The sequence below is a fragment of the Cyprinodon tularosa genome, unplaced genomic scaffold (genome assembly GCF_016077235.1).
Source record: "Cyprinodon tularosa strain WSP-4 unplaced genomic scaffold, ASM1607723v1 ctg70, whole genome shotgun sequence".
NCBI classification, from domain to species: domain Eukaryota; kingdom Metazoa; phylum Chordata; class Actinopteri; order Cyprinodontiformes; family Cyprinodontidae; genus Cyprinodon; species Cyprinodon tularosa.
Window position 1 is genome coordinate 2,927,155 of NW_024039452.1, and position 24,065 is coordinate 2,951,219.

Here is a 24,065-nt window from a genome sequence, read left to right on the forward strand (position 1 = left end):
TGAGCGTGCACTAGGACCATTTATGGGGACTTTATTGCTTCACTGTGTGACACATCCAGATGTAAAGACCGTCACATGCTGGGGTCTACATTAGTACAGAGAGCTTCTCTGGTTAGCGTTGCTCTGTCACCTAGAAAGGTTTAATGGATGAAACAAAACGTGAAAAAAGCCCCTTTGAATTACAAGGATCACGCTGGGCTGAACGTGTTCTCAAAGGAAACGCTTTAAATACTGTGTGTCATGCTTAAAGCAAACAATCAGAGTCAGTGGAAGAACCTCGGTGCTTCCAGGCGTAATGGAAAACTGGGAGAGTGAGAGAGGGAGTATATGAGCGCTAACAGAGCCATCTTTGTCTGGACACAGCTTGTAATTGGCTAAACGGAGAGTCAACAAACCTAATGAGTTAATGTTCCACTGAATTGATTTGATTCAGTCAGACTGTGAAGCAAAGAGTCAGGAAGTCAGTGGGAAGCAGACAATTACACACCCAGACGCTGACAGACAAATACTGGATTATCTAAACGCTGCTCGGGTTCAAACCACTTTAGATCAGACCTGTTCCATATGATGATGATGATGATGTGCTGATATGCTGCAAAAACTCATCTAAAAACTGGTATTTTCACCCTAAAAACAAGATAATTAGACATTATGCCATTGATATAAGGTAATAAAGTTTTACTTGTCATTTCTTTTTGCCTTAAATGTAAGTCATAATTTCATTGGTCCAATCTACCATTCGGCGTTTCTCTACTTCAGCTCATATTATCCAATTCTGATCGATCTAATCGATCGATTAACTACATGAAAACCTCAGACAGACCAAAGAGAGCCTCCAACAGAAAACGCTACGTTCAGAACACAAGAAAAAAGCTGCTGCTTCATTTTTGATGTTTCTACACATTAAGGTCAGACATCCTTGGCTTCATATGAAAGGCTTTTCTTTGTGCGACATTACTCACATCCTCTCCACGACACACTGGTCCAGCAGACGAGCTCCTTCAGCAGAAGACTCCTCCTACCCAGATGCACCACAGAGCGCCACAGGAAATCATTCCTACCTGTGGTCATCAATCTCTAGAACGCTTCACTCAAGTGATTCTGACCCCCCCTGTAATTGACATTTATGCACTATTTTTGCACGCCACGTATCACTTTACTTGGAGTTAGTTTTACATATGCATATATATACTTATGTATATATATATATATATATATACATAAGAGATACACTATATTGCCAAAAGTATTTGCTCACCTGCCTTGACACACATATGAGCTTAAGTGACATCCCGTTCCTAATCCATAGGGTTCAATATGACGTCGGTCCACCCTTTGCAGCTAGAACAGCTTCAACTCTTCTGGGAAGGCTGTCCACAAGGTTTAGGAGTGTGTTTATGGGAATTTTTGACCATTCTTCCAGAAGCGCATTTGTGAGGTCGCACACTGATGTTGGACGAGAAGGCCTGGCTCTCAGTCTCCGCTCTAATTCATCCCAAAGGTGTTCTATCGGGTTGAGGTCAGGACTCTGTGCAGGCCAGTCAAGTTCATCCACACCAGACTCTGTCATCCATGTCTTTATGGACCTTGCTTTGTGCACTGGTGCACAGTCATGTTGGAAGAGGAAGGGGCCAGCTCCAAACTGTTCCCACAAAGTTGGGAGCATGGAATTGTCCAAAATGTCTTGGTATGCTGAAGCATTCAGAGTTCCTTTCACTGGAACTAAGGGGCCAAGCCCAGCTCCTGAAAAACAACCTCACACCATAATCCCCCCTCCACCAAACTTTACACTTGGCACAATGCAGTCAGACAAGTACCGTTCTCCTGGCAACCGCCAAACCCAGACCCGTCCATCAGATTGCCAGATGGAGAAGCGCGATTCGTCACTCCAGAGAACGCGTCTCCACTGCTCTAGAGTCCAGTGGCGGCGTGCTTTACACCACCGCATCCGACGCTTTGCATTGCACTTGGTGATGTATGGCTTGGATGCAGCTGCTCGACCATGGAAACCCATTCCATGAAGCTCTCTGCGCACTGTTCTTGAGCTAATCTGAAGGCCACATGAAGTTTGGAGGTCTGTAGTGATTGACTCTGCAGAAAGTTGGCGACCTCTTCGCACTATGCGCGTCAGCATCCGCTGACCCCGCTCCGTCAGTTTACGTGGCCTACCACTTCGTGGCTGAGTTGCTGTCGTTCCCAAACACTTCCATTTTCTTATAATACAGCTGACAGTTGACTGTGGAATATTTAGGAGCGAGGAAATTTCACGACTGGATTTGTTGCACAGGTGGCATCCTATCACAGTTCCACGCTGGAATTCACTGAGCTCCTGAGAGCGACCCATTCTTTCACAAATGTTTGTAAAAACAGTCTGCATGCCTAGGTGCTTGAATTTATACACCTGTGGCCATGGAAGTGATTGGAACACCTGATTCCAATAATTTGGATGGGTGAGCAAATACTTTTGGCAATATAGTGTATATGTGTATATATTTTATCTTTTTATTTTTATCTTTATTATCTTGTGTAGCTGGATGTGTGTATATATATATAAAACTGTAACTGGAGCGTGTAACAAAAGTAATTTCCCTCTGGGATTATTAAAGTATTTCTGATTCTGATAAACATTATTCTTATACTGAAGTGACACCGTCTGTCGTTTTCTAACCTGAATGGTGAAAAAGATAAAATAAGAAACTATTTGTCACCATGTAACCTCATGTCTGTAGCTAACAGTGGTTACAACTCACGCTCTTAAAGTCGTGTTCTTTACACTATTCCCAGGATCAACACAGATCTTGGCAAAACATCATTTTCCTATGCAGCACCATGGTCGTGGCACAATGTTCTTTTAAAAGTTTTTAATGATATACTTTTAGCAACTGATTCAGGTGACGTTGTTGTTTTGGTGCTGTTGGATTTATCATCTGCTTTTGACACAGTTGATGATGTCATTTTACTTTCCCGTCTGGAACAGTGGGTGGGCGTCGGTCACATAGCTCTAGATTGGTTTAGATCATATTTGGCTGAACGTACTTTTTGTGTCTGTCTTGATGGTCATAGGCCCCCCTCTGCTCCACTGTGGTGTGGTGTCCCACAGGGCTCAGTTCTAGGCCCGCTCCTTTTCTCACTTTACCTTCTTCCGCTCGGCTCTATTTTCAGAAAACATGGGATTGCCTTTCACTGCTATGCAGATGACACACAGATATACTTACCGCTAAAGAATGTAAACTCCACCTCTCTTCGGTCTCTGTTTTTATGTCTTGAAGATGTGAAGGCCTGGGTGGCCCTACATTTTTTAAAACTCAATGAGGACAAGACGGACGTAATGATCTTTGGCAGATCTTGGCTCAGTACGTTAAGCCGGTTATTACAAATTTAGGGGTTAAGATGGATGCTGGTCTTAAAATGGAAGCGCACATCAGAGCCGTTATAAAGTCCAGCTTTTTCCACTTAAGGCAGCTAGCCAAAAGTAAAACCCATTCTTTCCAGACAGCATTTCGAAACAGTGATCCATGCATTTGTGACCACACGGCTGGATTACTGATCACTTTATACAGGGGTCAGCGACTTGTATATTTCTCATCTTCAGAGGGTTCAAAATGCTGCTGCACGTCTTTTAACAGGTACACGAAAATTCGACCACATTTCCCCTGTTTTAGCTTCCTTACACTGGCTGCCAGTACATTTTAGGATTAATTTTAAAATTCTTTTATTTGTTTTTAAAACTCTTAATAGCCTTGCTCCTTCTTATCTGTCTGAGCTGTTGCATTCTTACACACCCTCCCGTTCCCTCAGGTCAGCTGATCAGTTGCTTCTGAGGGTCCCAAAGACAAAATGCAAGCTCAGAGGGGACCGTGCTTTTTCTGTGGCAGCTCCTAAGCTGTGGAATGATCTGCCTCTGAGCAGAAGACAGGCCTCTTCTCTTGCTGTTTTTAAGTCCCTTCTTAAGACTCATTTTTTTTCCTTGGCTTTTGGCACAATTTCAGAGGTTTTACTTTGTTTTATTCTTTTTGTATACTAATATGTATTTTACACTCGTTTTTTCTCTATTTTATAATTTTATTGTATTTTATGATTGTGTACAGCACTTTGGTCCTGTTCGGTGTATAAAGTGCTTCATAAATAAAGTTGGTATGGTATGGTAATGTTCAAAACTCCCTGGAATTACGGTCTCTTATTCCGCTACAGCATTTTAAATCACTATTGAAAACCGCTTGCACAGAGAATTGTAACTTATTCTAGAGTCTAGTTTATGATTGATTTTATTATGTTGTTTTTATGTGTTTTTATATGTCTTACTGTACTGCTGCCTCTTGGCCAGGTCTCCCTCAAAAAAGAGATTTTATCTCAAGGAACTTACTGGTAAAATAAAGGTAAAATAAAAAAAATAAAAAATGTTTTCTTCACACTGTGAGATTTGCATTTATTAAGAAGTCTGGTCATGTTATAAATGAGCTGTGGATTTCCTTGTTGAAATGGTTATGACCCATGTCTCCTAGGGCTGTTCAACAGGTTTGCCTGAATCAAAAATCTAGATAGAACTTATCTATGCATCTCTGCAAAAAGAATAAGGGCAGGTAGAAAAGTGTTGGAACTTGTTCTGTTTCTCCACTCTCATGAACAGGGGCTGGTACAATCTGAGGTTGTTTGCATAAAAATAACGACAGTTATACAAAACTTGCAGAGGGGAGGGGAGCTGGCAGGAAAACACCGTTTGCTTCGGACTTTTTAACCTCTGATCTGATATTTGTTTTTCCCTTGTTGCACCGACTATAGGCGGGCTCCGACCAAACAGGGGGAGCAGATCCCCATCTGTGCAGATCTCTTTCACTTCTGTCTCAGTGCTGATCCAATACTGTCCCACATTTGACTTTCATTTTTGCAGGTTTATCTTTTGGGTCTTACCGTTTAGCAGCTTGTCTGTGGTTCCTTCCTCATATTTGCTGCTTCTGTTCAGGTAATGTTGAGCAAACTCCTGCAGGGAAACAACAGCGTTAAAACATCTCATCTTTATCTGATGAAAGGCTCCTTTCAGTTTCATTTAAAGACGGAAGTAATATTCCCGAAGGCATCAAACAGCAGATGCTAAGGCTGCGACACCACAGGAGGTGACTGACCAGGCGAGGCAGCAGCAGGTAGCTGAGCAGAGTGACCAGAGTCCCGACACACGGCGTGATGAAGTAACCCAAGCCTGCAGTTTCAGAGTCAACGTCACCTGAGTGATTAGGAAGGAGCACAAGGAGAAAAACATTTAAAAAACCCCAAAAAACACCCAGGAAGATGGTTTGAACACGATTTTACAAGCCCATAATGTTGCTAAGCAACAGGTAGTGACTCACTGGCTAAGGAGAGCAGCATGGCGATGGCAGCGAAGGTCCCGGCGAGCCCCTGTCCGCTCATGAAGACGGCGCTGTAGTTCTGGGGCAGCAGCCCCACCAGGCCGAACAGGCTGCCCTGCAGGACGGCGCCGAACGCTGCAGAACCAGAACCAGCAGGTCAAGAGCTCCGCCCCTCAGCTGCGTCACACACCGCGAAGCAGCAGAAACTTACAGTTGATGAACCAGATGGTCGCCATGGTGACCGAGAAGAACAAGTCCTGCTCCATGTCCACTTTGACCAGCACCGCCGTGAAGATGAAGAGCAGCAGGATGAAGACGAGGCTGCCCGCTACCCGGATGGCCTCCGATATCCTGAAACAAGCAGTCGGCGTCAGAACCGAAACCCAAAACCCGGCGGCCCGACCAGAACCACGCGGAGACACGGACCTGTGGTACAGGAAGGAGTTGAGGAGCGTAAAAACCAGCAGGGGCAGCTGGGAGAGGAAGGTCATCCAGTTGTTGAAGTAATATTCTTTCTGGACCGACGAGCCGTTGCTGAACTCGGTGCTGTTGAGGCGACTCTGGAAGTACTGGAGAACAGGGAGGAGTTAGCTTCCATGACGCGGCAGGAACCTGTGAGGCGGGCTCAGAGAAACGATCACATTTTACCCCCGTATGGTCATTTACGGAGGGAATTTAGTGCCAATATTGTTCTATAAAAACATATATATTATCCAGGAATTAAACTTTGAAGAACTTCTTATTAATATTTTTCTTAAGGATAACTTTGCATTTCATTTTTTCATACATTTTTCTCAAATTGCATTTATTTTTTTCAAATTCCGATTTTTTTTTTCTTTGAGGAGCAAATATTAATTTCTATTGTTCTACATAGATTACAACAATAATGTTATGGGGATTAAAGTGAAGCAAATTTGATCGGTTAATGTAAAAAAAAAAAAAAAAAAATGAAAACGTTATTTAAAAAAAGTTTCAAAACATGAAAAAAACAAATATTAGAAATATTGGAATTGTTTTAAAAATAATTCAAATTACATTTTTTATGAAAAAGTAAATTCTGTTAAAAGTCTCACGAATCCTAAATGTAATCACGTCTTTAAATCCTTTATATTTACCAGTTTAGATTCCTCTCCATAAATACCTGCTTCCTGTTTATTTTCCCACATGTGGGAAATTATCCTTTTCAAAATGTTTAGACTGAGATTATTTAACTGCATCTTTTCTGACCTAAAGATGGCAGAATGTGAAATAAATGCATTTATTTTCTTTTAAAAATAGGTAATTCATAAAGTAAAAACTAGTACTAGTTAAAGCCCATTTCACACAAATCTGAATTATCGAGTTAAAATTATTTAAAATAAAGATTTTTCTTCTTTTTTAAGATGAAGTGGGAAGTTTGGGATCCATTAAAGCTTTTATTTGCACCCAGACGTGTAAAACAACCATCTGTTTGATAAGAAGTGAGCAATGGTGGCCGGGCTGAAGCCCTGGGAGGGATTTTCCAAACCGTCGTGTTTTTCTACAGAAACCAACAAACCAGCCTTTGATAGCAGCATCATCATCATCACTGATGAAGCTTTGCAGAGCCACCGACTGCTTTGGTTCTAGAGACCTGACGGCCAATCAGATCTTAACTTTAAGTTAGAAGTAAAAAAAAGAAAGAATAAATAATAATTCAGATAGGCTCAAAGGCCGCATGATGCTCTTTAGCGCCCCCTTGCGGCTCACTGGACCTTTTTCAAAGCTAAACATGGAAAAAGATGGATTTTTCTTTTAATATAGTGTGTAGGAGGACAAACAATTTTTCTTTTCCCAATGCTGTAAAAATGTTATAATAAATAAACAATAAATGTTACATGAACAAAGATTTACGTCATTATCAACGACTCGTTTCAGCGCGGCGCGGTGCCAGGCAGGTGGCTGTTGTAAACAAACAGCTGGGTTCACTGTAATCAAATTATCGTTTATCGTTTAAATAGCCTACTTAGCTTATCTAAAGGCTGCTGGTGCAGGCTGCGTTTTATTGCACCGTTTCCCCGATAAGGGGGGAAAAAAGGATTTTATTGTTACTGTGGTTTGAAAAATACTGCATTTTATTTTTCCAAATCCTCAAAATAAAAATACCACCACAAATATGAATTCTTAACTATATTTCTATAATTCCATGATTAAAAAAAAAATAATACATTAATACTGTAATTGAATATAAACTTAAACCAGATAGTGTAATTTTTTCAGGATGCGCTGCAGGAAAATAAACATTTAACCATGAACTTTTATTATGTATTTAAGCCTAATTAGTCATTTTGAAAGTGGGCTAATATATAAGATGTATATAAGACTGTTAAATGTTTGCGGCTCCAGATGGATCTGTTTTTTGTTCCTATATGGCTCTGAACATTTGGGGTTGCCGACCCCTGAGATATTTCCTGTAATGAGGATCGATCTCCTCTATGGTCTCCAGTAAATTAGCTAGACGATCTATAGTGACCCCTCCCTATGAACCTGCATGCCCCGTCTCAGCAGGATCAAAATGTTTTTACCAGGGAGGCGGTCATGAAGAAATTCCATGGCAGCAGCGTTCCCAGGCCCAGGATGAAGAAAATGATTCCCACCAAACAGCCCCTAGGGATGGAGGGGGGGGGGGGACAAGAGAGCAGATTGATGTAAACAAGCAGGTCCAGAAACAGGCGCGTGGTCGAGAGTAAATCTATGTGGGTTTTCTGGTGGAGAGTGAAGAAGTGGAAGTGACAGGAGCTCACCGGTCCTGCGGAGTGTCGGTCCGCCCCTTCATACCCACGCTGGAGTTTCTGCTGAAACTGTGGAGGAAACAGAAAGGGAACATGAAGTACCAGCAGCTGTGGATACTTTAGAAGTCAGGGTCTCCTGTTTAACTAACAGGAGGCTGAGAAAAGCTCATCAGTCCACAGAGAAGCTGTGATGGAGCAGCAGTGGTGAAGATTCTCAGTCATCCAGGTCGTAGCTTCCCATCCAGGAAACTAATTTAAATGAGGAAGCTTTCTAGATGGGAAGTGAAATGTCTTCAAACGTTTACTCTACGGGTTAATCAGACCCAAATCTGCTATCTTTGCTCTTATGTGACACAAATCAGACTTTATTACTGCAGTCAGAAAGATTAACCTCCCAAAAATCTGTATTATGTCAGTTCTATATTAAACGGTGCGTTGGATAGATATTTGATTATTTTTAAAGCTTTTCTTCCTGAGAGGTCATGTCCATTTTCCTCCGACTCTTGGAGGGAAAAAAAGTAAAAATATTAAGATAAATATCAAATAAGGCCATATAGTTTAAAAATCTTGAGCTATTAATTTTGCTCCATGTCTCCCAGCCCGACCGACCGTTTAATAAAATGGCCTCAGCATCGTTTAAGTGACCTAGTTTAACTTTTTCTGGAGAGTTTGTATCCATCAGCATAGAAACAAGCTCTGTAAATAGAATCTGATGGATTTATTGACCGGAGTCGACACCCAACAGACTGAGTGGTCAATGATGTCCTCTTTACGTCCACCCCCCCCCCCCCCCCCCCCCCCAAGGCTGGAGTTATGGAGTCAATTCCGTTCCATTATCGTTACAAGCAAATAACACATTTTGTAAATGAACATTTGGAGAGAAAAAAAGGCAATCCAGAAATGAGAGAAAATGAAAAAAGGTTTTAATTTCTCTGTTTTCTCATATTTATTTTTTTTCATTATCTTACTTTATTTTTATATTATATTTTTTCTTTTTTTTTTTCCTTTTTACAAATTTTATATTTGTAATTTTCTTTTTTTTTTCAAAATTAAGTTTGCGGTGAATACAATTTATAGTTCAATCTGAAAAAAACAGAAAAAAAATGAAAATAGAAACTCTAAGGATAAAATTTGAAGAAATGAAATATGAAAAAAAAGCAAAAATGGGAAAATGTAAATGTGAAGAAATCTTAGATGACAGCCATTCTCAAAACATTTTATTGACAAAAAGATGTTTTTCAAAGTTTCCTTTCTGAATTGCGTTTTTTGCAAATTTCCATTCACAAAAACATTTTCAAAATACTGGAATAAACTTCACTCCATAGTAGGGTTGAAACAACTAATCGGATTAATCGATTATTTAAATGATCGTCAACTATTTTATGAATCTATCTAATCTATCTGTCAATATTTTCTATCCAGAATTCCTCAAATTGAAAAGTTTTAGTTTCACCTGGTTTAATTTAGTAAAAAATATCTTCTTTAAAGAACCTTTTGCCATTTGGTTGTTATTTGAAAAAATAATTGACATGTTAATCGATTTGCAAAGCAATGTTTAGTTGCAGCCCTACTGATTGGTAAAGCTAACCCTTCTGGACATAAACACTCACATCAGCTGTCTGCACTACTTCCTCATCAACAAATAATCTGTTTCAGAGGTTGTTAAAACTGATGCTATCAGACAAACTGAGGTTTTTTTTTGTTTTTTTTTCACAGACTCATCTGTTTTTCCCCCTCATACTTCGTCAGCACCGGCTTTCCTGTTGTTTTAAACAAATGACAGCGCACATGGAAAACTGCACAGGAGTCCTGAGGCCACAGCCCCGTGTGACTCACGCCAACCTTCCTGTGATGCTGGAAGGACAGTAAACAGGTTTAGTCAGAAATCCAAGTGTTCATTTAAAGCCGAGCTGAACTAAATCATGGATCGGGAGGTGACTCAAAAGGTCATAAAAACTGTTAGTGTTTGATGGAGCATGGAGATAAAGATCTGATTAGAAATCACTGCCTCTGGCTTCAACATTCCCCAAAGGATTGTCCTTCAGAGTCACAGCGGAGGATTAATGATCCACCAGAGGAGGAGGCCGCTGGGCTCCTTCAAGGACAAACAGTAAAACAGCTCAAAGGAAACAGTCTGAACATCCCCGTCTTTAACAGGAACACTAACAGATGAAAACTACCTAAAACTGCTTCAAACACATCCTAATCAATAACTGAATAAATCGATTCTAAAAAGAACTAATTTAGCCATCCATTCATCATCTACTAGAATATACAGACTCTAATGATAACGTTTGGTGAAAGAAACAAGTGACTTGAGGCACAAACTGAGCAAAATATTCATTTTTTTTGAATAAAAGATAAAAACTCCTAAAGTGACCGAGTTTTAAAGCACTGTAAGAAAAATCTCCTTTAAAGCACCTCCTGCTTATGATACAAATGAAACCAACGTATTGATTGATTAAAAAATAATCATTAGTTGCAACTATAAACATATTTTAAGCTCAAAACATTTGAGGTAATAGTATCCAAAGATTATATGTTCAAAATGAAGCTGATCAGATTTTATGTGATTTTATATTTATGTTTCTTTATCACCATTCCAGAGACAAACAGATGCATCAGAAGCAGGCTTTTAGCGAGCAATACATACACCCTTTACTAAAAAAAATGACTAATTGTACGCCCTGTTTTCAGGGTGTACAGCTTTCCCCCGGAAACTTTGCTTTCAGTTGGAATATTTAAATTTTTGCTGCTAGACGCGCCACATCAACCAATCAGGGAAGCTGATCTGGCAGCTGGCAGGGAGTCAGACACAGCGCTGCTGCTGCAGAGTGCTATGATTAACTTAAAATGTCAAAACCTACCGGCAAAACGTGTTTGCTTTAATCATTCTGGTGCTGCAGTTTGTAGCGTGTACCCCAAAGAAGCGACCGCTGTAGGTTCCAGATCTGCTCTAGATATCCGATCTGCTCTAGGTACCCGATCTGCTCTAGGTATCCGATCTGCTCTAGGTATCCGATCTGCTCTAGGTACCCGATCTGCTCTAGGTATCCGATCTGCTCTAGGTATCCGATCTGCTCTAGGTACCCGATCTGCTCTAGGTATCCGATCTGCTCTAGGTACCCGATCTGCTGTAGGTAGAGCATGAAACGGGCCTTGAAAGTCAGCCCGAAACCGACCCGAGTCCGAAAGAACCAGGCCCGTTATGATTGACAGCTTCGTAGAGCCCGACCCGTTTGCAGCCCGACATTTTTCAATTGTGCGCATTAAGGGCTAATCTCCGTTTCACTTCTGTAACATCCATTTTGCATTCATCGCGTATAGATCGAACGTTATCACATGATCATTTATTTGCCGCGCATATAACGGTTTAAAGCCCGAGCCCGGCCCGGCCCGAATGAAATAATAAAAAGTACAGCCCGAACCCGCCCGAACCCGGCAGGACCTCTCAGGTCCCGTCGGGTTCGGGCTAATATTCCCTGCTCTAGCTGTAGGTACCCGATCTGCTGTAGGTATCCGATCTGCTCTAGGTACCCGATCTGCTCTCGGTACCCGATCTGCTCTCGGTACCCGATCTGCTCTAGGTACCCGATCTGCTGTAGGTACCCGATCTGCTGTAGGTACCCGATCTGCTCTAGGTACCCGATTTGCTTTAGGTAGCAGATCTGCTCTAGGTACCGGATCTGCTCTAGGTATCCGATTAGGGGTGTAAATCACAGCCATCATGGCGATTCGATTCAGTATCGATTTCCTGAACCCAAGGATTCGATTATTTTCGATACTCAAGAGTACAACACGATTCGATTTGATTAATCGATTAATCAATTAATTTTTTTTTATACCTTACAGGCTAAACAAAGTTTCAACTTTGAAATAAATCAATGAAAGCTTTAATATCGTTATGCATTTTTTTTTTTTAGAAACAACAGCAAATAACAGAAGTAGAAAAGTTGCATCAAAAAATACTGCAACAAAACTGCAGAAAATCAGTGCAATGAGTGCAATGCAATATCTCGGCTCCAGACGTCCCGCCCCCTCCACAGACGCTCCGCTTCACCTCTCCCAAATTGTAGCTAACCGCAGACAGTGCCGCAGATAGGAGGCCGGCTTGTTTTGTTTTTATGACCGAAATTGCGGAAAACAACTTGTGAAGTTTGACCCGCGAGGTGCACGAGAACGCTGGGACCCTTTTTCCTCCTGGATCTCCGCTCTTTTTGGCCCTCATGTCCCTCCGTCGTCGGACTAAACTCGCCCCCACTTCCTCGCCGCCTCGGCCGTATCTAGACCCACAGTGTGTAGCACAGACCACGCTTCAATATTGAGCAAAATTTTAAAATGTCTGTGTCAAGCTCGCTGCAACACACTGCTGTAAGAGTATAACCAGGAAGCGAGGTAGGAGGGCAAAATAGGTTTAGCGCCACCGCAGCATGGGAGGGAGAATTACGCCCAGGAACACATGGATAAAAATAGACCGGAGGGAAAAAAAACAAAAAACATGAATCGATTATCTTGCGGACGTGTCAATGCATCGGATCGTCGGCTGTTGGATCGATGCATCAATACAAAACGATTATTATTTGCACCCCTATATATAATCTGGTCTAGGTACCCGATCTGCTCTAGGTACCCGATCTGCTCTAGGTACCTGATTGGCTGAACGTTGCAATGATGTAAAACATTTCGCAACGATAACATCACGCAGTCTCAGTTTCCCGAGTCGGGAGCATCTGTAGTGTTAGCGTTGCTAATGATCGGTGAAGTTTAACCTGATTGATAACAAAACTGAAAACAAAGTGTGAAAAAAGTAAAACTGCAAGACCATAATATAAATGGGGAGAGCTGAATAGCACTGTGGCTAGCTGTGCTCAGTAGCTAACAGATTAGCCTCTTTTAGCCTGGTCAGTTAGCCATATTAAGCTAAACTACTTTTAAATTCATGCCAACAACAACCATTCGTTTTCTACAACTGTTTGTCTAAAATTTTTACGAAAGTCAGTTTTTAAGATGTTCCATTTGTATTCTTCTGCCGTCAGATTAGGGGTGTGCAAAATAATCGTCATGACGATGCATCGCGATTCTAATTTTTGTGATCTACTGCATCGATTCTTGACGCCAAGTATCGATTCTTAATTTAAAAAAATGAACAAATAAAATACATTAATGGTTGGCGCACATCAGCCAAACCAAGTGGGATACAACTTGCAGTCCAGCAGATGTCGCTGCGGATGTGCTGACATTATCCAGATCATACCCAGCCAGTCAGCCACTGGTAATGGCTGTATCTTTTTCTTACAGTGTTCAGTGAAAATATCGCAACGCATCCCGGTGCATCGCAATATTTCAAGTATCGTGATGCACCATGATAGAATCACATTGTGGCATGTGAATTGTGATTTGAATCGAATCATGACTTCTTTGCCAATACCCATCCCTAGGTCAGATATTCATAAAAAGAAAAAAAATAAGCTGAGACTTTTTTGTCAAATCTACATCCGATCTACACTATGCGTATTTCCTGTTTGGTACCTTACTGGCTTATTTTGTTGGATTCTCGCACTTTTTGGCCCTCATGTCCCTCCGTTTTCGCACAAACATGCCCCCACTTCCTCACCGCCTCGGCCACATCTAGACCCACAGCTAGTCCATGATTGTCCCTCTTGTGTTGTGGCGTGGAATAACATAGCGCAGACCACGCTTCAATATTGGGGATAAATCAGAAATATCTGCAACAAGCTCACTGCGACACACTGCTGCGGGAATATTACCAGCCCTTTAGCCGTTCACTTTTTGGCAGAACATCACTGTTTGGCACGACAAATGTGAACCATCAGTGTGCAGAAGAAGGCCAAACTTGGAGCTAAGCGAGAGCAATGATGCATTTCTGCACAAGCACAGCTGGAAGAGCAAAGTTGGTGTGGAAACGGAAAATTCCGGATTACTTTCACCCATGCTGCAGCTGCCACACCCCCTCTGTGTTACCTGGCAACGCAGAATGTTCAGCATTCTAAGTGGGCGGGCATTATGATGTCATAACATATCATACATAGAGGACAGCCCAGTCATAAGCCAGATTGTGTTTCAGAGCAGTTTGATCGAGAGCTAGTTCCCAACACAGGAAAACCTTTTTGGAAAACATTTTTAGAGATTCATTTTAAGTCTTCAAAATGCTTTCAAATACTTACAAAGACGATATGGACAGGGAGAATAACTTCTTTTTGGAGTCTGACTTTAACAGCAAGAGTTTTTTTTTTTTCTTGGGGCCCGTTGAAAATCAAAACCGTTTAAAGACGGAAGACGGGTTTGGGACTCACACCCATTAAACCCCCAACAAATTTTCTACCCAAATTTTTTGGATAAATTTTAAACCCAAACCCGACTCTGAATTTCAAAACCCCCCAAACCCTTTTGGCCCCAAATTATGCTCAGAACCCAGTATTGGGGAACCCCAACCTCTACTCAAAAAATTTTTCGGGTCTCCAAGATTAACCAATGCCCTTTCTTGACTCCCTGGGGGTTTCCCACAGCCAACTGACTGGGGGAAAATACCGGTAAAAAAATTCTCAAAGAAGATTTTTTTTTGGAATCAGAAACAAGCAAAACTGCTGGGTTTCAAATCGGGGTTTGGGAAAGGAACAGCAAAAGTCTTAAAAGGTTTATACACCAAGAAACCGGGGGAGTTTTGTTGCAAAAAAAACAGCAACAGAGGGGTCGGGGAAAAATTTGAAAAAACCCCGGGGGAAAAAAAGGCTTAAGGAATATCAAAGCGTTTTGGTTCGGACAACAAAAAAACAAAATCAAGTTTTATGAAGAAATTTAATACAAAGAAAAACCCAAAAACCTGGTGTTTGAAAGCGGGAAAAGGGTTTAAAACGTTTTACAGAACAAATTGTGGGTGGTGGACTACATTTGATGATATTCGTTTTTTGCCAACGGGTTTCCTGGGGGGTTTTACATTTTCTACATAAAAATTTGGAAGGGGCGCATAGAGACCCTCAAGCCTAAACAACAAAAATGCTGGTAGCCCCGCCGCCCCACTTAAATAAAATTAAACGAGGGGGGTTTTTTCACTGGGGAAAATAAAAAAAAATGGAAAATATGAGGTGAAAACCCCGGGCGGGGTACATGCCCCCAAAGGGGAAATTATGCTCAAAAAAGCCGGAGGGCCAGTGGGGAAATTTTTGGGTGTCTACCCTCACTTTGATTTTCTCTACATTGGAGAAACCCTGTTCAAATATGACGGCATGGAAAAAACATTGGGCAAAATTTGTTAAAATTTTGGGGGTGAACCACTTTGGGAAATTTTATACTTTTCCTCTGTTTTGTGAAAAACGATTTCAGGGATTAGATCCCTTTGTTGAAGCTAAAGTTTTTGGGAATGACCTGATGAAAATCCCCACCATCCCCAAGCCCCCAAATTGGGAAAGGGAGGATTTACTAAGTTACATCGCCCTTCAAAACAAATGCAAGTTACTCCCCCACGGGAGCGTATTACATAAAGCACCCACTTGAACAAAAAGTTTTATTAAAAATGAACCCCCTTTGGGGACTTTAAAAAAGCAACAGTTTTTATGCTCATGGGGGCCTACGGGGCCATGAGATATTACACTTTTTTTGCGGCAGAAAGGTTGGGAACTCACATCTTTAAACACCCCAAAGGAATTCTAACCCAAATTTTTTTTTTTAAAGGGAAATTTTCCGAACAACAACTCTGAACCCTCAAAGCTCCTCTTCTGACAACTTTTACAGTGTCATTTCCAGGCAACTACGACCACCCAAAGATAATTTTTTTCCCTGCTAAAAAGGGGGAGAAACCCCCAGAAAGCTTGCCCTTTGCACTCATAACCCCCCTTTGGAAACCTCAATAAAAAAATTTGGCCCCCCCCCCCCCAAAAGCCCGGAAAAAAAAGCCCCCCCTCCCTCAAAGATACCCAAAACCTTTGGGCCCCCGAATTATGTTTAAAACCCCAGAAACTGGGGACCCCCCCAAACCCCTACTCTAAAACCTCGGGTCTACAAGTTTTATTAAATTTCCCTTCTTTGACTGCTGGTGGTACACACCCAAACCTGATTGTGGAGACCGGGGTTAAAAAAATTTCCGGAAATTTAAATTTTTTTTGGAATCAGGAACAAGCAAATACGCGTTGGGGAAAAATTTCTGGGCGACAGGGGGAACAGCAAAAATTTTCAAAGGGGTAAAAAACCCAAAAACCCGGGAGAATTGTTGCAAAAAAAAACAGCAACAGATTCGGGGAAATTGAAAAAACCAGGAAAAAAAGGTTTAAAAGGAAAATCAAAGCGTTTGGGGTTGGGGAAACAACCCAAACATAGTCAATTTTTAAGGGGATTTTAAAACCTTACAAAGCAAAACAATACCTGGTGTTTTGAAAAGCTGGAATCGTTTTAGACATTTTTAAAACCAAAACATTTTGTGGGTGGTGGACAAATTTTTAAAGTGATATTCGGGGTTAAATTGGGCCTCAACGGGTTTTCCTGGTAGCTTTAAATTTTTCTACATAAAAAATGGAATGGCACATAGAAAAACCTAAAAGCCTAACAACAAAATGCGGGTAGACCCTTCGTCACTTAAAGAAAAATTTAAAACGATGGGGGGTTTAAACTGAGGAGATAAAAAAAATTGGAAAATTTTAAAGGTTAATCCTCTGCTGAAAAACCCTCCAAGGAAAATTTCCCTAAATAAAGCCAATCCCATGTGGATATGTGGTGTCTAGCCCTCACTTTAAAATTTTTCTCTACATTGGGGAACACCTTTCGAGAAAGATGGCATGGAAAAAACCTTTGGCAGCAATTTTTAAAAAATGTTGGGTAAAACCACTTTGTAGTTTTACTTTTTTCCTCTTCTTGTAAAAAACGTTTTTCGGGGTTTTAATGACCCCAAGTTAAAAGCTAAAGCTTTGGAGGGACCTGATGAAAACCCAAACCACCAACAAAAACCCCCCTTTTGAAAGGGAGGATTTACAAATTTTTCATCGCCCTTTCCCAAAAAACAAAGCTAGTTACAAACCCCAACAGGACGTATTAACCCACAGCCGCCCCTTGAACCCCAGCTTTTTTACAATGAGCCACCTTGTCGGATTTTTAACAGCAATAGTTCTTTTTGCTCATGAGGCCAACGGGGCCATGAGATTTTTACACTTTTTTTAAAAGGCAAAAAGGGTTTGGGACTCACATCATTACACCCCAAAGGGAAATTCTATCCAATTTTGAAAAAATTTTCCCCGCCCAACAACTCTAAACTCAAAGCTCCTCTTTGACAACTTTTTACAGGTCACCCCGGCAACCACGCCCTCCCCCCAAAGATAATTTCTTTCCTGCTAAGACCGGAGAAACCCCAGAAAGCTTCCCCCGTGCACTCAATCACGGGACCTCATAAAATTGGCCCCAGCGGAAACAGCTCTCCTAAAAAGATACCCATACCGGGGGCCCCGAATTATGCTTTCAGAACCCAGTACGGGTAAACCCCCCCCAAACTCTACCCCTAAAACCTCGGGCCCTACAAGATTATTCAATAAAACTTCTTGACTCCCTGGGGTACACAGCCAACTGATTGCGGGAGCCGTTTTAAAAAATTCCCTCGGAGAATATTTTTTTTTTGGGAATCAGGAACAAGCAAATACGGCGTTGTGGCAAATTTTGGGCCCCGAAGGGGGAACACCCAAAAATTTCTTTCAAAGGGTTTATAAACCAAGAAACCGGAGAGATTTTTTGCAAAAAAACAGCAACAATGCCTGGGAAATTGACAAAACCCCGGGAAAAAAAGGTCTTAAGGAAATCAAAGCGTTTGGGTTTCCCGGAAACTACAACATAAGTCAAGTTTTATGAAGTTTTTAAACTACAAAGCAAAACAATACCTTGTTTTAAAAATTTTTAGGATTTTCCGTTTTAAAACAGTTTTTACAGAACATATTGTGGGTTGGTGGACTACTTTTAAATTTATATTGGGATTTAAATTGCCCCAACAGGTTCTGGGGGTTTTTAAAATTTTCTACATAGAAATGGAATGGCGCATAGAGTTTCTCAAGCCTAAAAAACAAAATTCTGGAAACCCCGCATCGTCATTTAAAAAGAAAAAATTAATCGTTGTGGGTTTACTGGGGAGATAGATAAAAGGGGAAAAATTTTAGGGGGTAATCCTCTGCTTTACATGCCCCCAGGGGAAAATTTAAATCTCTAAACCCCAGAGGGCAAGTGGGGAAATATTGGTGTTTTCCCCCCACTTTGACCCTTCTAAAAACATGGGTAAAAAAACACCTGTTCGAGTATGAGGGCCATGGAAGAAAAAAGGAGCAATTGTTAAAATTTTGGGGTGAACCACTTTGGTAGTTTCCCTTTTTCCTCTGCTTGTGAAAGCAAATTCGGGGATTATAAACCCGAGTTGAACCCTAAATTCTTTGTATGACCTAATAAAAATTTGCCGACCACCAACAAAAGGGACCCCATTGAAGGGGGAGGATTTCCCCTAATTTTATCAAACCTTCAAAAACCCAAATCTGGGTTTACTAAAAACCCACGGAGTTTTAAACATCACAGCCGCACTTGAGCACAGCTTTTATTACAATAAAACCACTTTTGGGAATTTTAACAAGACAGTTCTTAAAACCCTGGGGCCTTCGAGGCCATGAAAAAAAAAACACATTTTTTAAGGAAAATTTGGGTCCACCGAAAAGGGACTCCTAAAAGATCCCCATACCTTTTGGGTCCGCCCTTATGCCCAAAAACCCCCCTACTGTGAAAACCCCAACTCTACTCCTAAACCCCTGATCACAAAAATTATCAATAAACCTTTTTGACGCTCCCTGGTACCACCCAAACTGTTTGTGGGAGTTTGTTTGTGAAAAATTTTATTTTTTTGGAGAATCCTTTTTTTTTTTTGGAAAAACAGAAATAAGCAAATACTGCGTCGTGCAAATCTGGAAAAAAGGGGGAACAGAAAAAAATTTTTGAAGGTAAAAACCAAGAAACCGGAAAAATTTGGGGCAAAAAAAAGAGCAACAAAATTTCAAACGAAATCGACATAACTGGGGAAAAAAAATTTTTTAAAAAAAGAAAATCAAAGCTTTTTGGTTCGGACAACTAAAAACATAGCCCAAGTTTTATGAAGATTTTATCTACAAAAGAAAACAATACCTGGTGTTTGAAAAGCTGGATATCGATTTAGACAGTTTTACAGAACATATTGTCGGTGGTGGACTACATTTGAGTGATATTCGAGTTATTGCTCAACAGGTTCTGGTGGCTTTAAATTTTCTACATAGAAATGGAATGGCGCATAGAGATCTCAAGCCTAACAACATAATGCTGGTAGACCGCTCGTCACTTAAAGTAAAATTAATCGATGTGGGTTTCACTGAGGAGATAGAAACAATGGAAAATATTAGGTGTAATCCTCTGCTGTACATGCCTCCTGAGGAAATTATGCTCATAAAGCCGGATGCCAGTGTGGATATGTGGTGTCTAGCCCTCACTTTGATCTTTCTCTACATTGGAGAACACCTGTTCGAGTATGACGGCATGGAAGAAACATTGGCAGCAATTGTTAAAATGTTGGGTGAACCACATTGTAGTTATACTTGTTCCTCTGCTTGTGAAAACGATTTTAGGGATTATGATCCCGTGTTGAAGCTAAAGTCTTTGGATGACCTGATGAAAATCCGACCACCAACACAAGACCCCATTGAAAGGGAGGATTTACTAAGTTTTATCGACCTTCTAAAACGAATGTTAGTTACTACACCACAGGAGCGTATTACATCAGCAGCCGCACTTGAACACAGCTTTATTACAATGAACCACTTGTCGGACTTTAAAAGCAACAGTTCTTATGCTCATGAGGCCTACGAGGCCATGAGATATTACACATTTTTGACGGCAGAAAGGTTGGGACTCACATCATTACATCCCAAAGGAATTCTATCCAATTTTGATGAATTTCCGACCAACAACTCTGAAGCTCAAAGCTCGTCTTCTGACAACATTTACAGTGTCACTTCAGGCAACTACGAATCACCCAAAGATAATTTCTTTCCTGCTAAGACCGGAGAAATCCCAGAAAGCTTGCCCGTGCACTCATATCACAGGACCTCATCAAATTGGTCCAGCGGGATCCCCTCTCCTCAAAGCTACCCATACCTTTGGTCCGAATTATGCTCAGAACCCAGTGCTGTGACACCCCAACTCTGCTCTAAAACCTCTTCAGGCAACAATGACTCACCCAAAGATAGTTTCTTTCATGCTAAGACCGGAGAAATGTCATCAGTTAGGGTCTCTGACCAGAAACAAGCATCGCCAACCAGTTCCAGATATATTGTTATAAACAACCAATGCGATTCTAAGGAGCCGCTCTTAAAAGAATATGAAAAAACCAGATCGTCACATCACGATATTAATACCATAACAAGCTTTGATGATCCCTCACAGGTAGTTAAAGTTAAAACCAAAAATAATTTTTGGAAGAGAATAAGGAAATTTTTCTCCAACCTAAACTGTTGTGGCCTTCGTTCCCCAAAAAGCAACCGTACTGAAAATTAAAAGGAGTTAATGGATTAACTTAAATCCATAACCCCTCTCTTCTTTCTTCTCTCTTCCTTTCCTTCACCTTCTAATCCCTTCCTTGCTTCATCCCTTCATCTTTTACCCCTTCACTCCTAATCCCTTCCTCCCTTCACCCCCCATTCCTTCTTCCCTTCATCCTATCATCCCTTTATCTCTTTCTACCTTTATCCCCTAAAACCTTTACATTCATATTAAGTTTTGCCCTATCTTTGTCCATGTGTGGGTTTTCCCTGGGTACCCCAGTTTTCTCCCACCTAAAAACAAAAACAAACAAACATAGAAAATCAAAATAATTTAAATCAAAAATGTTACTGAATGTGTGTTTCCGCTTTTCTAGTCTGTATCAAAGACACTGAGAAGCAAACAAACAAACTAATTTAGTATCGCTAAGTATCTAGCATAAATAAAGTCATTTTTTGTTGAAGTTTTGTGCATCTATTCTAAAATATTAAGATGGATGATGAGATAATAATTAGTGTATTAAGTTTGGCCCTATCCTTGTCCATGTGTGGGTTTTCCCTGGGTACTCCAGTTTTCTCCCACCTAAAAAAAAAAAAACATAGAAAATCAAAATCATTTAAATCAAAAATTTTACTGAATATGTGTTCCCTCTTTTCTAGTCTGTTTGAAAGATACTGAGAAACAAACAAACAAACAAAAGCAACTTCATTTATGCTAAATTTAACAGCGATACTAAATTAGTTGAAGTTTTGTGCATCTATTCTAAAATATTAAGATGGATGATGGGATAATAATTAGTGTTACAATGATGCCAGTATCAGGCGAGGCCCCGATCCAGCACTAAAATGGTGGTATGAGGGCGCCATGGAGACACTCCAAGATCGCTTTAAATGCTCTGACTGGAACATCTTCAAGGCTGCAGCAACATATGACAACTATTAAATATTGATGAGTTTACTATGACTGTGTCAGCCTACATCAACAAATGCATCGAGGACGTCAGCATCAAAAAGAACATCACCACCCGGGCCAACCAACCACCCTGGACAAATGGAGAGATTCGGAAATCGCTAAAAGCACGGAACTCAGCTTTTAAGCTGGTGATAAAGAGGCACTGAGAACAGCGCATGCCAACTTAAACCGTGCCATCAGATCAGAGAAGAACCACGGCCAGAAGATCCAGGATCTTTTCCACGATGACAGCAACAGCAAGAGGATGTGGAAAGGCATTCGGACGAACTGAACAAGGAAGGTTTGAGGCACTAAACAGCCTCCAGCAGTGAAAGTTGTTCCACACCAGGGGGAGGAGGCACTAAACCTGGACGTAGCTGAAGTTAGAAAAACTCTGAGGAGAGTCAACCCAAGGAAGGCCCCAGGGCCTCATAACATACCTGGGCGAGTGTATAAGGAGTGTGCAGATCAGCTGGCTGGTGTCCTCACAGACATTTTTAACAGCTTGCTGGATCAATCCATAGTGCCAGCATGCTTCAAGTCTGCCACCATTATTCCAGTCCCAAAGAAGCCTCAAGTCACCTCACTCAATGATTACCAGTCTGTCGCACTGACTCCAATCATGATGAAGTGCTTCTAAAGGCTGGTTAAAGAACACATCGTCTCCAGTCTGCCGCCAACATTTGACCCGTTCCAGTTCACCATCTCTGAGGACGCCATCTCTGCTGCTCTCCACCTGAGCCTGGCACACCTGGAGGAGAAGGACACTCACGTGCGGATGCTGTTCCTGGACTTCAGTTCTGCTTTCAACTAGGGCTGCAACAACGAATCGATTAAATCGATAAAAATCGACTTTTAAAAGCGTTGGCAACGAATTTTATCTTCGATTAGTTGTGTCGCGCGATTAATGCGTCATCCGCCGCCGTCGTCATCACTGCCACTTGACTGAAAGGAAAAAAAATAATACGGCAGAGCGAGCCTGCGCCACAGGTGAGCAAAGGCGGTATTCAAAAGGCAATAATGTAAACTGTTCTAATGACCGATACCGCAAACACAGTTCGAGCAAAGTCCTCTAAAGTTTGGGGCTTTGTAAAGCGAAAAAAAGTCGTAACATGCATCTTTTGCAAAAGCTAATTAACATGGCATGGAAGCACCACTGTTATGATGCAGCACCTGAAAAGAAAACACGTTGGAGCCTTCGATGGCAGTGAAGAGAGCTCATCAGCAGGGCGAGCGGCCATGTTTGTTTCGTTTTAAAGTGGGGAAACGTACCGTTAGTTTCTCAGGTAGCTCTTCTGATGCTTTCCTTACCTTGTTAGTAGGTTACAGACAGTGATAAGGTTGGCTACTTGTTTTACTTTTAATTTCATTTGAATTAGTTTAAGCAGCGTTTAGATTTACTTTATAAATAAATTAACTTGCAAATTATGAGGGCAAGGCTTTTAAAGTTTAAATCTTCTGGCAAAGATAAAGCAAAGATGATCCTGTGTTTTATTAACCTGACAACAGCCAGATGCATGTCTCGCTCCGCCCAGCTCCACTCACATACATCAGGGAACCCGCTCATTGAAAGTGATTTCCCCAACCGAATTTATGGTCTGTCCAATCAGGACGCAGGGCGGGTGTGTCCTGGAGTGGAGAAGCGACCGTGAGATTCCAACAACAATGGCGGCTCGCATTGAGGAAGCAAGCGTTAGCATTGATGCTGCTTTTTCTTCTGTGTTGTCCAATCTATCTGATATTGTTTCATTAAAAGAACATCAGAGAACGGCTTTGAAGGCTTTTGTTGGTGGAAACGATGTTTTCGCCCTTCTCCCGACCGGATTTGCCAAGAGCTTGATCTACCAAATGGCTCCTCCTCTCACAGCGTCATGGGTTAGCTTCGGTGTGAGTGGTTGAAATAGCACGTCAATAAAGATGACAGACAAGTGGCTTATCCAATTATATGCAAGGAGTTTTGATAAGGCCCAGCCTTCAGTAAAGGCAATTCCTATGGCGGGTTCCCAGATGTATGTGAGTGGAGCGAGACATGCATCTGGCTGTTGTCAGGTTAGTATTTTATAGAAGTGAAGCAGAATAAAATCCAGCCAGATCGGCTTCAGTATAACTTGTTGTGGATAAATAATGGGTAATATGGACATTAATATTGTGTCATGGAACATCAATGGCTGTGCCACACCTATTAAAAGGAAAAAAGTACTTAGCTATCTTAAAGGAATAGTACACCCAAAACATGATTAGCCTTCATTTTCTACTCACCCCCATGCTGAACAAAACTCTGGAGTACTTTTTTGATATCTCAAAGGCATCTGGAGATCTGGGAGGCTTCTTGCTGTCTGCTGACATTCAAATAATGGAGGTCTATGGCGCCCGAGACAGAAAGGTCCACAAAAGTCCACAAAAACGTGTCAATATTCCTCCATACTGCTCGTCCAATGTAATCCAAGTGTCCTGAGTGGGTAGCATCCAGAATTTACTCGAAACGAAT

General features: G+C 41.3%; 1 protein-coding gene across 1 annotated transcript in view; it reads right to left on the reverse strand.

Annotated features, from left to right (window-relative positions):
• LOC119772136 (equilibrative nucleoside transporter 2-like) overlaps nucleotides 1–24,065 on the reverse strand; it is a 50,609-nt gene that overhangs the window by 12,390 nt on the left and 14,154 nt on the right. Inside the window, exons 2-8 of the mRNA XM_038268439.1 lie at nucleotides 8,105–8,161; nucleotides 7,886–7,967; nucleotides 5,769–5,911; nucleotides 5,554–5,693; nucleotides 5,343–5,477; nucleotides 5,121–5,218; nucleotides 4,909–4,978 (exon numbers count right to left, since the gene is read on the reverse strand). Of these exons, the coding sequence (XP_038124367.1) occupies nucleotides 4,909–4,978; nucleotides 5,121–5,218; nucleotides 5,343–5,477; nucleotides 5,554–5,693; nucleotides 5,769–5,911; nucleotides 7,886–7,967; nucleotides 8,105–8,136 (700 nt within the window). The 5' untranslated portion in view covers nucleotides 8,137–8,161. The remainder of the gene's footprint in view (nucleotides 1–4,908; nucleotides 4,979–5,120; nucleotides 5,219–5,342; nucleotides 5,478–5,553; nucleotides 5,694–5,768; nucleotides 5,912–7,885; nucleotides 7,968–8,104; nucleotides 8,162–24,065) is intronic.